General features: G+C 48.0%; 2 protein-coding genes across 3 annotated transcripts; both read right to left on the reverse strand.

Moving 5' to 3' along the window:
* Positions 1 to 3106: 3106 nt before the first annotated feature.
* Positions 3107 to 5289, reverse strand: LOC101764485 (probable carboxylesterase 15). 2 transcript variants are annotated; one of them, XR_002677658.1, is made up of 2 exons: positions 3957 to 5289; positions 3107 to 3773 (listed from the first exon to the last, which is right to left on the reverse strand). XR_002677658.1 is itself a non-coding variant. In XM_004968196.3 (1 exon), the coding sequence occupies exon 1, from the start codon at positions 5157 to 5159 to the stop codon at positions 4179 to 4181; it is 981 nt and encodes a 326-aa protein (XP_004968253.1). In that variant the 5' UTR covers positions 5160 to 5289; the 3' UTR covers positions 3809 to 4178. The 2 variants fall into 2 exon arrangements, 1 of the variants encoding a protein (XP_004968253.1); XM_004968196.3 differs by lacking the exon at positions 3107 to 3773 and having other exon boundaries at positions 3809 to 5289.
* Positions 5290 to 6499: 1210 nt separating this feature from the next.
* LOC101766959 (probable carboxylesterase 15) lies at positions 6500 to 7460 on the reverse strand. Its single transcript, XM_014805271.2, has one exon. The coding sequence runs from the start codon at positions 7096 to 7098 to the stop codon at positions 6610 to 6612; it is 489 nt and encodes a 162-aa protein (XP_014660757.1). The 5' UTR covers positions 7099 to 7460; the 3' UTR covers positions 6500 to 6609.
* Between the last annotated feature and the right edge of the window lie 4251 nt (positions 7461 to 11711).

Here is an 11711-nt window from a genome sequence, read left to right on the forward strand (position 1 = left end):
GCCAAGTTCAGTGAATGGATTTTTTTTCGATAAAGGAAGTTTTATCCAATTCAAGATCGTTACGTCGAGAGTTCAGGGAATGAATTAGCATCACATCGCCTCACAACCAACCAAAGATATGTTCCATAATTCCAAAATCATTTCTGAAATAAGGGGGAACAGCAAATTTTTTTCCATAGAAGCAGTTCATAATCAATACCACTCTGAACCACTTTATGACGGTATATGCAATCTTCAGATGATTGCATGGGTTGGTAAGTAGAGTGTTTAAGAAAAACTGCAGGGGATCTTGTCCTGAAAAGGGCTCACAGTCCACCATAATGCCTTTGGAATACCCAAGGAGATTAAAAAAACATGCAAAAAAAACATGCGCTCGCCGGCCCCGTGCCTGCTCTCGCGGGCCACGCCGCCCCGCCCTCGCCCCGCGCTCGTCGGCCGCGCCACCCCGCGCCGTGCCTGCTCTCGCGGGCCTCGCCGCCCCGCCCTCGCCCCGCGCTCCGCGCTCGTCGGCCGCGCCACCCCCGCGCTCCGTGCCATGTCGCTGGCAGGAATACTTGCAAAAACACCCTCAATATTTTACAAATAGCACCCTTATTTGATCGCGATCAATAGTCTCGATCCGATTATATGCAAATATACCCCTAATATTTACATAAACCTCCTAAGTTGGATAATAATCGCGATCCAAACATACGCAAATAGACAAAACATGTATTTTGCGAAGCACCCCCTTGGCTCGTTGATAGGCCCTTCACCGCTGCCTTCCGTCCCTACCAGAAGCACAAATCCCTACCCCCACCGTCGCTGCTCTGCTCTGCTCTGCCAGCCGTGCCCCCTCGAATGGATGGAGTCCCCGAGTCCCGAGCAGCGGTGACGAAGCCGATTACCCAGGCCTGGGTGCTGCGGCGCTTCTCGACGACGAGAGCGACGGCGCCGCTAATCAGCGAGCCCATGACCATGAGGCAGATGAGCGCCGTCAGCGACAGGTCCGCGGGCGAGCTTTCAAGCGTGCTGGACTGGAGAACGAAGAAGCCCGACCAGCAGATGCAGGCGACGGTGACGGCCATGGTCCTCGTGAGGAAGCCGCGGGCGGCGCCCTGGCCGCCGGCGCTGTCGTGGTGGCTACCCCTTGGCCTACCGCGAGCGATACTGCTCCGTGGTTGCGGCGTCGTCCGACGTCCGGCCTTCCTACAGAGTTCCAGGCTCCCGGTGTTCCTCATCCTGCGTTCTGCAGCGGCGGAACTGAGGGGGGCCGGCGCGGGCCATGACCTCTCCCAACAAAGAAAAAAAAATCTATTAACTTTCAGCCCATAGACCATATCAGCACGTAGCAGGTTAAAAACTGCAGGAGTCAAGCCGAATTGGCATTTTAGCAACTGTTGCCTAGTGCCCAACAATGCACGTACGCACACAGACGCCTAGTCACGTACCTAATCACGTGACGTTTCATTCCAATCTCATGATGCGCCGAGGCCGCCAAATCCTCGCCGATCGCCTTCCGCCTACGGTCGGAATCTTGCACTGCCATTGCGCCATTAATAATGGGCAAGCTGGTGGCTGTGGCTGCGTGACTGCAATGGAGGCAACATCACGGCGACCCTCCTGCTTTTGATGTTCCTCCTTCAACTCAAATCAATGTAACCAAGCTCTATTTCCCTAAGCCATATCGGTACATCTCCTAAATTATTTTCATTTTATTTCTTGTCTCATAATATCATAGGATTTTCTTTATGAAATTAGGCCAAAGCCTTTCTTACTCTACCAGTTTCATACAGAGCGTGTATTTTCTGCAATGAAATTGGTTAAAATTAGGCTATGAAACAAAATATAAGATGGATTTTTAAGAGATTGCTTGACTACTCTATATTGAGAGTGAGATTGCAATGAAGGTCATGACTCGATTATTGATCATTTCAATACAGTGAAGAATTGCACAGTCAAATTGAAATGAATAAGGTATATTGATCACTTTTGCAAACTATTTACTTTTGTGTATTGCCGTTGCATAATTAACTATTATAGTCATAGCTACCTATTGTATACTTAGGCGGACAACCAAAAATTAGGACAAATTATCAAAATTCTTAAACCAGCAAATGTTTGTCTGGCCCCTTTAATTTTCTCTCCAGTTACACCACTGGTTCTGCCTCGCCAGCGGGAGGGGTCGCGGCGACCGGGGGTGGACGGTATTTCATTTACCGTCCACCCTAGGGGTACGCAAAGCCGTCCGATCCATTTCTAGCGGCTGGGATTAATGAACGGAGACCCAATACGAACACTTTCCCGAGCGCTCACGGCCTGAGTAGCTTTTCAGAATGTACCACTGGGAAGAGCAGAAAAAGATGAAAGTACAAACATGATATCAGGAGTTTGTTCTTCCAGATAAACGCATGATTGCTTAGTGAACAAAACGCATGATATCACAGTAAGGTGGAACGGTTCCAGTCAGATGGGAGAGATTCATCTCGAGTAGGAAAAATGCAAAGATAAAACAAAATTGAGTGAATTGAAAGAGGAGGAAGAGCAGGAGTAGCGCGGCGGAAGAGGAGGAATCGCTCACAATGTCGGCGTTGATGTCCGCCGCTGGGCGCTGGCGCCGCTGGCCAGGAGGATGAAGCGATGAGCACGAAATGGTTTATTTTTCCAATTTTTTTGAAGGGTTTATTTTCCCAATTTTGCCCTGCTACAGTACTGCTGTGCTACAGTGTTTCGTGCGAACGGGGCTGAACGGAGCCGTTGGGCAATTGGGCTACGGTAGGCTCTTCAATGGGCTATGAATTTTTCTTTTTTTGTTTGCCCAATGGGCTTTTTAGGGCCCCAATGCGCCATGAATTCGATTTTATTCTGAAAGCAAACTGCTGCTGCTGTGCCAGCAGCCATTAGAGTACGTTGATTCTTCTATCCTGAAAGCAAACTGAATAGCTGATACATCGAATTTTTTTTACACCTAGAAAATTTGGAAACCAAAATTGCTCTTGCAAACACTGTTTCTCAACTCGGCGCCCACCTTGGTGCACGAACCGCTTCAAGATTCGTCCAAACGTTTTCTAGGTGGAGATGCTCCGAATTCCCTAAAAAAAGATGCTAATAAGTAATAACCATACCAATACAGCTCTTGGATGACAAATGTTTCTTGAAAACAAAAAAAAAATGGTCGAAAACAAAACGGCTAAGCACATCATTTAGTGTGCTTCATGAATTTTCCCAATATTTCATATGATTTTGAGTTTGTGCTAACCACGCCTTCCACGCGGTCTGGTTGCAGTAGTTGCACGATGACATATAATGGCTGCTAAACCTATTTTAAAGGCCGATGTGGTACGAAGTAGAGAAAGGGAGAGGGGAAAAAAGGGTACGTATGTCTCGGGTGGATGACGATTCCTTGAGTTCAAGGCTGCGTCGCTGGAGTCCAACACGCATGCAACGGCCCACGTAAAGGAGGAGCTTTGCAAGCCCAGCAAACACAAAACAAATGTCGCTGGTTCCAGTCAACATCCAAAGTTCCAAAGAAAGCTGGAGACGAAACCGCAATGCTGAATCTACAGACGACCGCAGGTTCCCGTCCTCCCGGTCGAAGACACGAGCATGTGGACGCATGTGGCTCACGTGATCTTGTCACACTCGCATCGGATCCCGGAAGTGCCAGATTTACGTTTTCCCAGAGTCTGGTATCGTACTCCCATGTGTGAGAGATGCTGCCGCGAGGTTCCAGGAGCACCACCATGAGAACAGCCAAATCAACGTACGTGTCTTCATTTTGGAAAAAAAAATGCCTACATGATAAAAACGTCGAAAATAGAATAAGGTGTAATACCGACCAAATATAAGAGTTCAATATAATTCATCCGTTTTAAATTTAGGACACGATTTGATTCGAATGATAACCTGAATAGTTAAGAGTACATTTGGAAAGTACTAGCAAGACTAGCAACTACGTACTGTAGTCACCAACAGACCTACGAAAACCTTAGATGCCGTCAGACACAGGGGAGGCGGTCCGTGGGGCGGCGGCGGTGGGAGGTCGGATTGGAGCTCTGCCTGCGGGAGGAAGAAGGAAGACGAGAGGAGGAAGATGAACAGTATCTGGGGGCGTTCGTTCGCTGCGAGCGGATAGCGACGAACGAGCGCCCACCAATGGCCCCGACAGACCAACTAATCACCCCCTTCAGTTCAGTTGACTAATTGAGCACGGCATGGTGGTGCACAAACCGCTTCAAGACTCCCATCAACTCCTCCGTCGCCTCGCTCCGCGGTCTGATGACGGAGAAGCCATGTGGTTCCCCCACGAACTCGGCGAGCTCCACGGCCTTCCCCATCTCCTTGAGCCTCGCGGCGTAGCGCAGCACGTGGCCACACAGCACGTCGCGGCCAGGCGCCACGACGAGCGCCGGCGGCAGCGTCAGCGGCTCCAGCCTCGCGCTGCCCGGCGCGAACGGGTTCGCCAGCGGGTGGTCCCTGGTGACCCCCACCGGAAGCGCCATGCGCCAGAGCTGGTCGGACATTTCGACCGTCAGGGACACGCCGGCGGGGGGATCGGACTCCGTCGCCGTGTGCTCGTCGCTGCCGAAGAACGCGGAGAAGAGGATGTATCCGGCTAGGCGCACCGGACCGAGCACGATCTGCCCGGAGGCGATCTGGACGACGACGTGGTGGGCCAGGTTGGCGCCGGCGGACACGCCGGACACGAACGTCCGGGAGAGGTCGGCCGATTCGGCGAGCCACGGCTCGGCGCCGTCGCGCAGCCAGGAGAAGAATGTCGCGGCATCTTCGATGGCCGCGGGGAGGCGGTGCTCGGGGGCGAGGCGGTACTGGACGGAGAGCACAACGGCGGGGAGCTCGGCGGCGAAGCGCTGGCAGAAGGAGTGGAACATGGGCTGGTCGTAGGCGCCGACGCAGTAGCCGCCTCCGTGGAAGTACACCAGCACCGGGAGCTTCCCTTCGGCGCCGGCGGCCGGCGGCGAGGGCTTGTACACGCGGACCTTGAGGCCTCGAGCCGCGTCGTACACGGCGTCCTTCCACTGGACGCTCGGTACGTCCGGGAACGGCCCTCCCGCCGGCATGATGGTCGATTCGTCGCCGCGGACGACGGAGCCGTCGCTGAGGAGCTGGATCACGCCGAAGAAGTCCTCCACGACGCGCGGCGCTGTGCCGCCGGACATGGTGATGGACTGATGGTGACGTGAATTGGTGATCGTCTATCGAGGATGCCGAAGACTGCTTGCAGCTCTCCCCGGACTCGCCAACTGACAATCGACGATTTGCATACATGGACCTCGGCTCCTTATAACAGGATGGTTTTCTCTGAGTTGAGAACTCGGGGTGTTTGGTTTCTCGAACTAAAGTTTAGTCCGTGTCACATCGAATATTCGGAGGCTAATTAGAAAGACTAAATATAAGTTAATTATAAAACTAATTGCACATATAGAGGCTAAACGACGAGACGAATCTATTAAGCTTAATTAATCCATCATTAGCAAATATTTATCGTAGCAACACATTGTCAAATCATGGACTAATTAGGCTTAATAGATTCGTTTCGCTATTTAGCCTCCACTTATATAATGAGTTTTGTAAATAGTCCACGTTTAATATTTCTAATTAATATTTAAACATTTGATGCGATGGAGGCTAAAGTTTAGGAGGAGTACCCAACACCCGCAAGTGAGGCACGCAGTCCATGAAGGTTCTTGCTGCGCGCTCACGTCGGACGCTCACGTCACGCACAGAACGGACGCCAGCACGCACGCGCCACGCGAACCGTGACTTGCCGTCTTGCATCAGTTTTCTCGTGTGGTTGTGCTGTGTTTGTGAAGTCCGCCACGGTCGGTTTCAGAGTCAGAGGAGCAGCCAAAGATTGGCTGGTGTTTCTTGGACTACGTGGCGGCATCAGAGTGGCTAGCTAGATGGCATGAGAGAGACAGATCAACCATGAAAGGTAGTCCGGCGGTTTGTATGTTCGGCCCAGTTATACCAAGACACGTTGCGGTAGCCCGTCTTATTTCTTTCTTATTATTTCCTCATTTTATTCAGTGATTTTCCTTCTTTGCACTATGTGAACTGTCTTACAATTTTGTTAGCCTTTCATTTCTATTTCAGTTTTCTTATTTTTTTTCTATTCATTCATGGACTATCAAATGGCTATTGAGAGAACTTATAAACCACAGGCCATGAGCTGTATGCTACAAGAGCAGCAAGGATAAACTACTGGAACATGGCAATCACTAGTAGAACACCATCATCATCAATATCTAATGGGAGGGGTGACCCTGTACTAGTGGAACACAACTCCTGGAATAGCGCCACCTTTCTTTGTAAGTGTTTAGGTTGGGTTTATATGTGAGTGTGGGCCAGAAGACAGGCTTAAGATTTTGGCCCATTCTTTCGGATGTTTGCATGGGATGGATTTGAAGGGAAGTAACAAGATTCATTCGAATCCAAAAAGCCAATTAGCCAACTAGCTAGAACTTGTATGATGATTTATTCGAGTTCAGACGGGATTGAGTCCATCCATTTTGTATTGCCATGTTCTAGAGAACGAGCGAGAACAAGACTAACCAAAAAGGACACAGATTTATTGTTAGACTAATCACCAACTATCTGTACAGTACACTAGTTGCACTGGGCGCCGTTGCCTCTGTGGACGAAGTGCTTCACGACACGGATCAGCTCGTTGGCCGCCTCGTTCCACGGCTGTCGGGAGAAGAACGCGTGCTCCTGCCCCTCGAGGACGGCGAGCTCCACCGGCTTCCCCATCTCCCCCAGCGCCGCCGCGTAGCGCAGCACGCGCTCGTGGAGGATGTCGCGGCCGGCCGACACGACGAGCACCGGCGGGAACGCCACCGGCTCCAGGCGCGGGCTGTCCGGGCCGAACGGATTCGCCGCCGGGTGGTCCCTGGTCGCGCCGGCCGGGAGCGACAGGCCCCACAGCTTGTCGGACATCTCCGGCGTGAACGGCGCTCCGGGCGGGGGCGCCGCCGCCTCCGCCGCGGTGGGCTCGGCGCCGCCGAAGAAAGGCGTCGCCGGGACGTGCCCCGTGATGCGCAGCGGGTCAAGGGCGAGCTGGCCCGGCCCGCGCCTCACCGCGACGTGGTGGGACATGTTCGCGCCGGACGACTCGCCGGCGACGAACACCTTGGCGAAGTCGGCCAATTCGGCGAGCCAGTGATGGGCGCCGGGAGCGGCCGTGCCGAGCGCTTGCGGTACGACAGCTGGAGAACTCCAAGCACAATCTTAACCTCGCTCGGCTATGATTGAGGGGGCTGTTAGAGATAAATCTTTGTAACTAGCATATCTTGTCCGCCAAGGATTGTAATCCACGCGAGGGGAGTTTCCTCGCCTATATAAACATGCAGCCACCGGTCAGAAAGAGGCATCGGCGTTCAACCAATTCAACCGCGGCTTTGATGTTTTACACGCGGTAGTCCTCAACGACGACCCGTGGTGCCGTACCACCGGACATGGTGCTCGAGGAGTGCACGAAGCGTCTGTTGGTTCACTCTGCTTCAGTGAAGGATTGTTTTGTCATTTATATAAGAAACGAAGCAGCAGTGAGTTATAGGCCCCGTTTGGTAGGGCTTCTCAAAATGCTTCTCCACCGATTTTTGGTGAAGCCCTACCAAAGGGTCAATTTCAAAACGGCTTCACCACCAAAGTCGAGAAGAAGCCGCAAAACGGCTTACATTACAGAGGAGAAGCCGAAAAAAGTGGCTTCACCGGCTTCTCCTCTCTCTCCAAGCATTAAGTGATCATAAAATTACATATATTGCCATTGAGAAGCCGTTTTACCAAACGTTTTGCAAAACGGCTTCAGCTTCACTAAAAAAGCCACTCCACCGAAGAAGCCGAAGCCGAAGTCGTTTTATGAGAAGCCGAAGCTCTACCAAACGGGGCCATAGTTTGCGGTCGTCTTCACCTTGTCATCAAAAGCTGAAGCCACTTCGTGTACACCAAGTCAGGAGAGCAGCTGTGATAGGTGTGTCTTCCTTCAAACTTAACAGGAGGGACATAGCTAGATAATGTAGAAATTACGAGGAACATTGCTTTTGTTATACCATCTTATCTTTGCATAGGACAAATCTAAATCGTCTATATGCCAATATTTGAAAAGAATTTAAAAAGAAACAAAATCATCAAGAAGAAATAGATAAAAATAATTTATGCCTTAATATCGTCGATTGTCCCTAAATTTTGAATTTATTATCCTTTGATGATTTTTTTACCTATTTGGCTATTTTACGTAATTTTTGTTATAGATGCAACAAAAAAATGCTGCAGTCGTGTTATGAACGTGGGTGCTTGTTCCGCTCAGTGTGCCACGCACACATTCTCCATATGCCTTGTTTTTTCTTCTTCATTTTCACTTTCCTTTTTCCCGTTTGCATTCAGACTTTCTTTTGTTTTATGTCATTCCACTTCTCCCTTTTTCCATTTATCTTCTATATTGTTATTTTCTTTTATGTCACCCTATTTTCCTCCATTTTCCTTCATCACGCTTGCTAAACTATTATCATATACCTCATATGTCTTATTTTTCATTTCTTCCTTTCCACTTTCCTTTTTTTCCATTTTCCTTATACCTTTTTTTTTCTTTTATGCCACCCTACTTCCCATGTTTCCCATTTGTCTCATGACTTGTATTTTCTTTTATGTCACCCCTATTTTTCTTATTTATTCTTTTTAAAATAGAATATAGATGTAGACATGGGCGGAGCTAGGTATATTCCTGGGTATTCCCAGGAATGCCCAACATATTTTGCAAAAGATCAACTAGATGTAGAGTATGTACATATGTATAGTTTGTGCTAGACCAAATCCTGTTGCTTCTAAGTTTCTAGTCTGAATATTTAGCCAACACACTCATCTTCCATCCTGAGTTTTGCAAATCGCCTCTGACTCCATCTCCTCACGTTTCCTCATGTGTTATACAAATTTTATGCCCTAATTTTGTAGCATAGTTGAACCATTTCCTCTATATCAGTGGTGATTTGGTTATGTCTATACTGTCATAGTTTTTCATGTGTTGTGACTTTTACTGTTGGGAATACCCAAGCCAGAAATCCTGGCTCCGCCACTGGATGTGGATACTCATATACAGGCACGCATACTCAATTCTATAAATAGACGCACGCGCACACGCTATCTTTACGGGCTCGACCGATATTTTCATATAATAGGCTACTAGCATGGGCTCTGCACGAACCGTTTGCACGAGCAAATGGATAAGTCAATGGACAGGTACACGCTGGATAGTTCACAGTTTCTTCTTATTGTCAGAGCTACACTAACACTTACCTGAAAGTTATTGGCCACAAATAATGTCAGGCAACACTGCAAAGGGACAAATTGCACTATAGCTTATTGCATCATATACAGCCAAGCTTAATAGCTTATAGTAAAGGTTACTACAGAGTTGACTAAGACACTTTAGTCCATCTCCAGTTCCCCCATAACTAATAGGCCGTCACAACGACATAAACCAGTAGAGGAAGTAGCTGCAATAATACACGCAAAATACCAATATCATCATGTTGACTCAGCATAACCAAAAGGGGACTCTATCAAACTGCTTGCTTGCCACGAAATCAGCTCAATTATGAGGGAAAACAAATGTATCTTCAAATAATAAAAGAAGTGATAGATATTAAATAGTACATCCCTATCACATCTATTTCTATTATGCACTCATAAGGAGAATGACATCCAGGACCTCGCGTGCTTGTCATTGATCAAGCAGCTCCTCAAACACCAGTTGACTTATTGAATCCAGCAACTCAACATTCAAAATACAGCATCAAAAAGTGATTGGCAACATTGAGCAAGACAGGTGGCACAACAAGACGAAGTCAACATCAAGCCAACAGAAGAATCTTGGCATAAAACAGAGGAGCCGCGTAGAATAAAACTACGGGATTTATCTGCAATGGTGCCTGCGTTTAAACAAATATGCAACGTACTCCAAGGATTTAAATTTGCAGGCCCTGTATTCTATCAGATGGAGGCTGCTGCCAGCCTAATAATTTATTCAAATCATGTATGCCTTTACGTGATGCAATTACGGAACAGAGCTGTATATAACGCAGGGATAGGAAGATCAGTTCTATGTGACAGGGGGGAGAAGAGAAAGGAGGGCATGGCTAGGAAGGATAGGGTGCCACGAGGGTATGTACCAATTCTGATTGGGCAGGGGGAGGAGAGGGAGAAGATCCTCGTGCATATGGAGCACTTGAAGCAACCCTACTTCCTTCAGCTTCTTGATCTGGCGGTGCAGGAATTCGGGTATGAGCAGCAGGGAATCCTTCATATCCCCTGCACAGCCGAAGCCTTCCGGTCGATCATTGGTGCCACCCGGAAGTCAAAGTCATGACAATTGCTGCGCCTCCCCATTTCTCCTCTTCTTTTCTCTGTAAATTTCTTAGGCTAGTTCAGACAAGGAACAAGATTGATTATTCTATCGTGGTTGTAGGTATGTTTGAAGGGCTGTAAATCCATATCATGTACCATGATCCAAGCACTGCAATAAGTTGCTATGATGAAATTTTTCTGAGATTACCACTGTTGCACCCATTTAATCAACAATGTCCTAGCTATTTTTCCGTAATGGGTCCTTGCTTTCGTGTTTTTGTTTAGTTCTTGTATTTCTTGTCCAACCTAAGGATGATAAAGTATTTAATCAAGCATTCATCAAGCATGACCATTAAATAAAGGTCATCATTGTCGAGCTTGTCAGTTGTCACACTTATGACCAAGCAGCTCCGACTTCCAACTGAGCCGGAAAAAGTGCAACCAAGGGTATGGGTACGTTTAGTAGAGCTCTATCTAATTTTGATTCTTTATGGGAGCTAATTCTACGATAGAAGTGATTTTTTTTATTCTCTAGCGTAAACTCTTAAAATCATATTAGAGAATACTTCACAGAACCATGAGAAGCTACTTTTTCCAGCTCCTATTGGTGTTTATACCCAGCAACCTACCGAGGGGGTGTCCAAGGTAATGTTTTGGTTGGTGGGGCTCGTCGAGATCAGGAACTTGAAGGTAAACGCTAACACACGATTTAGACAGGTTTGGACCACTGAATAGCGTAATACCCTATGTCTTGTGTGTTGCATTGCATTGGTTGTATTGAATTGCTTTGGAGGGGGCCCTGCCTCGTCTTATATACACGAAGGGCAGGGTTACAGGGCGGTTGGTTATGTTGGATACGACTAAGGGAGTCCTACTCTTATTACAGCGAGTATTTTTCTAATGCTTGACTAGTTACTATCTTTCCATGTAGACTACGCCATCCTGCGTCAGGATCTTCATGTTAGATGCATCTCGGTGTCTACCCCCATCCATATTTGTGACTATCCAAACCTTCTGGTGGTACCACAAATGTATGTTGGGCAACCCGCGTCAGCTGCATGCACAAATTAGGCCTGGTTTGGTTTCTCCCGCTTATTTTTAGCACCCGTCACATCAAATGTTTAGATACTAATTAGAAGTATTAAACGTAGACTATTTACAAAACTCATTACATAAGTGGAGGCTAAACGGCGAGACGAATCTATTAAACCTAATTAGTCCATGATTTGACAATGTGTTGCTAAAGTAAATATTTGCTAAGGATGGATGAGAAGGATTGAAGAGGGGCGTATAGGTGTGTTGGGCCGTCTAGTGTAGCAGTTGATGTTCGAGGGGGCTTAGCAGATAAGGTTATATTAATTTTAAACAAT

The sequence above is a fragment of the Setaria italica genome, chromosome V, assembly GCF_000263155.2.
Source record: "Setaria italica strain Yugu1 chromosome V, Setaria_italica_v2.0, whole genome shotgun sequence".
Lineage (NCBI taxonomy): Eukaryota > Viridiplantae > Streptophyta > Magnoliopsida > Poales > Poaceae > Setaria > Setaria italica.

What these genes read in the sequence shown, in the direction of transcription:
- LOC101764485 (XM_004968196.3), bottom strand. Translation starts at nt 5,159, where the DNA reads ATGTCCGGCGGCACAGCGCCGCGCGTCGTGGAGGACTTCTTCGGCGTG.
- LOC101766959 (XM_014805271.2), bottom strand. Translation starts at nt 7,098, where the DNA reads ATGTCCCACCACGTCGCGGTGAGGCGCGGGCCGGGCCAGCTCGCCCTT.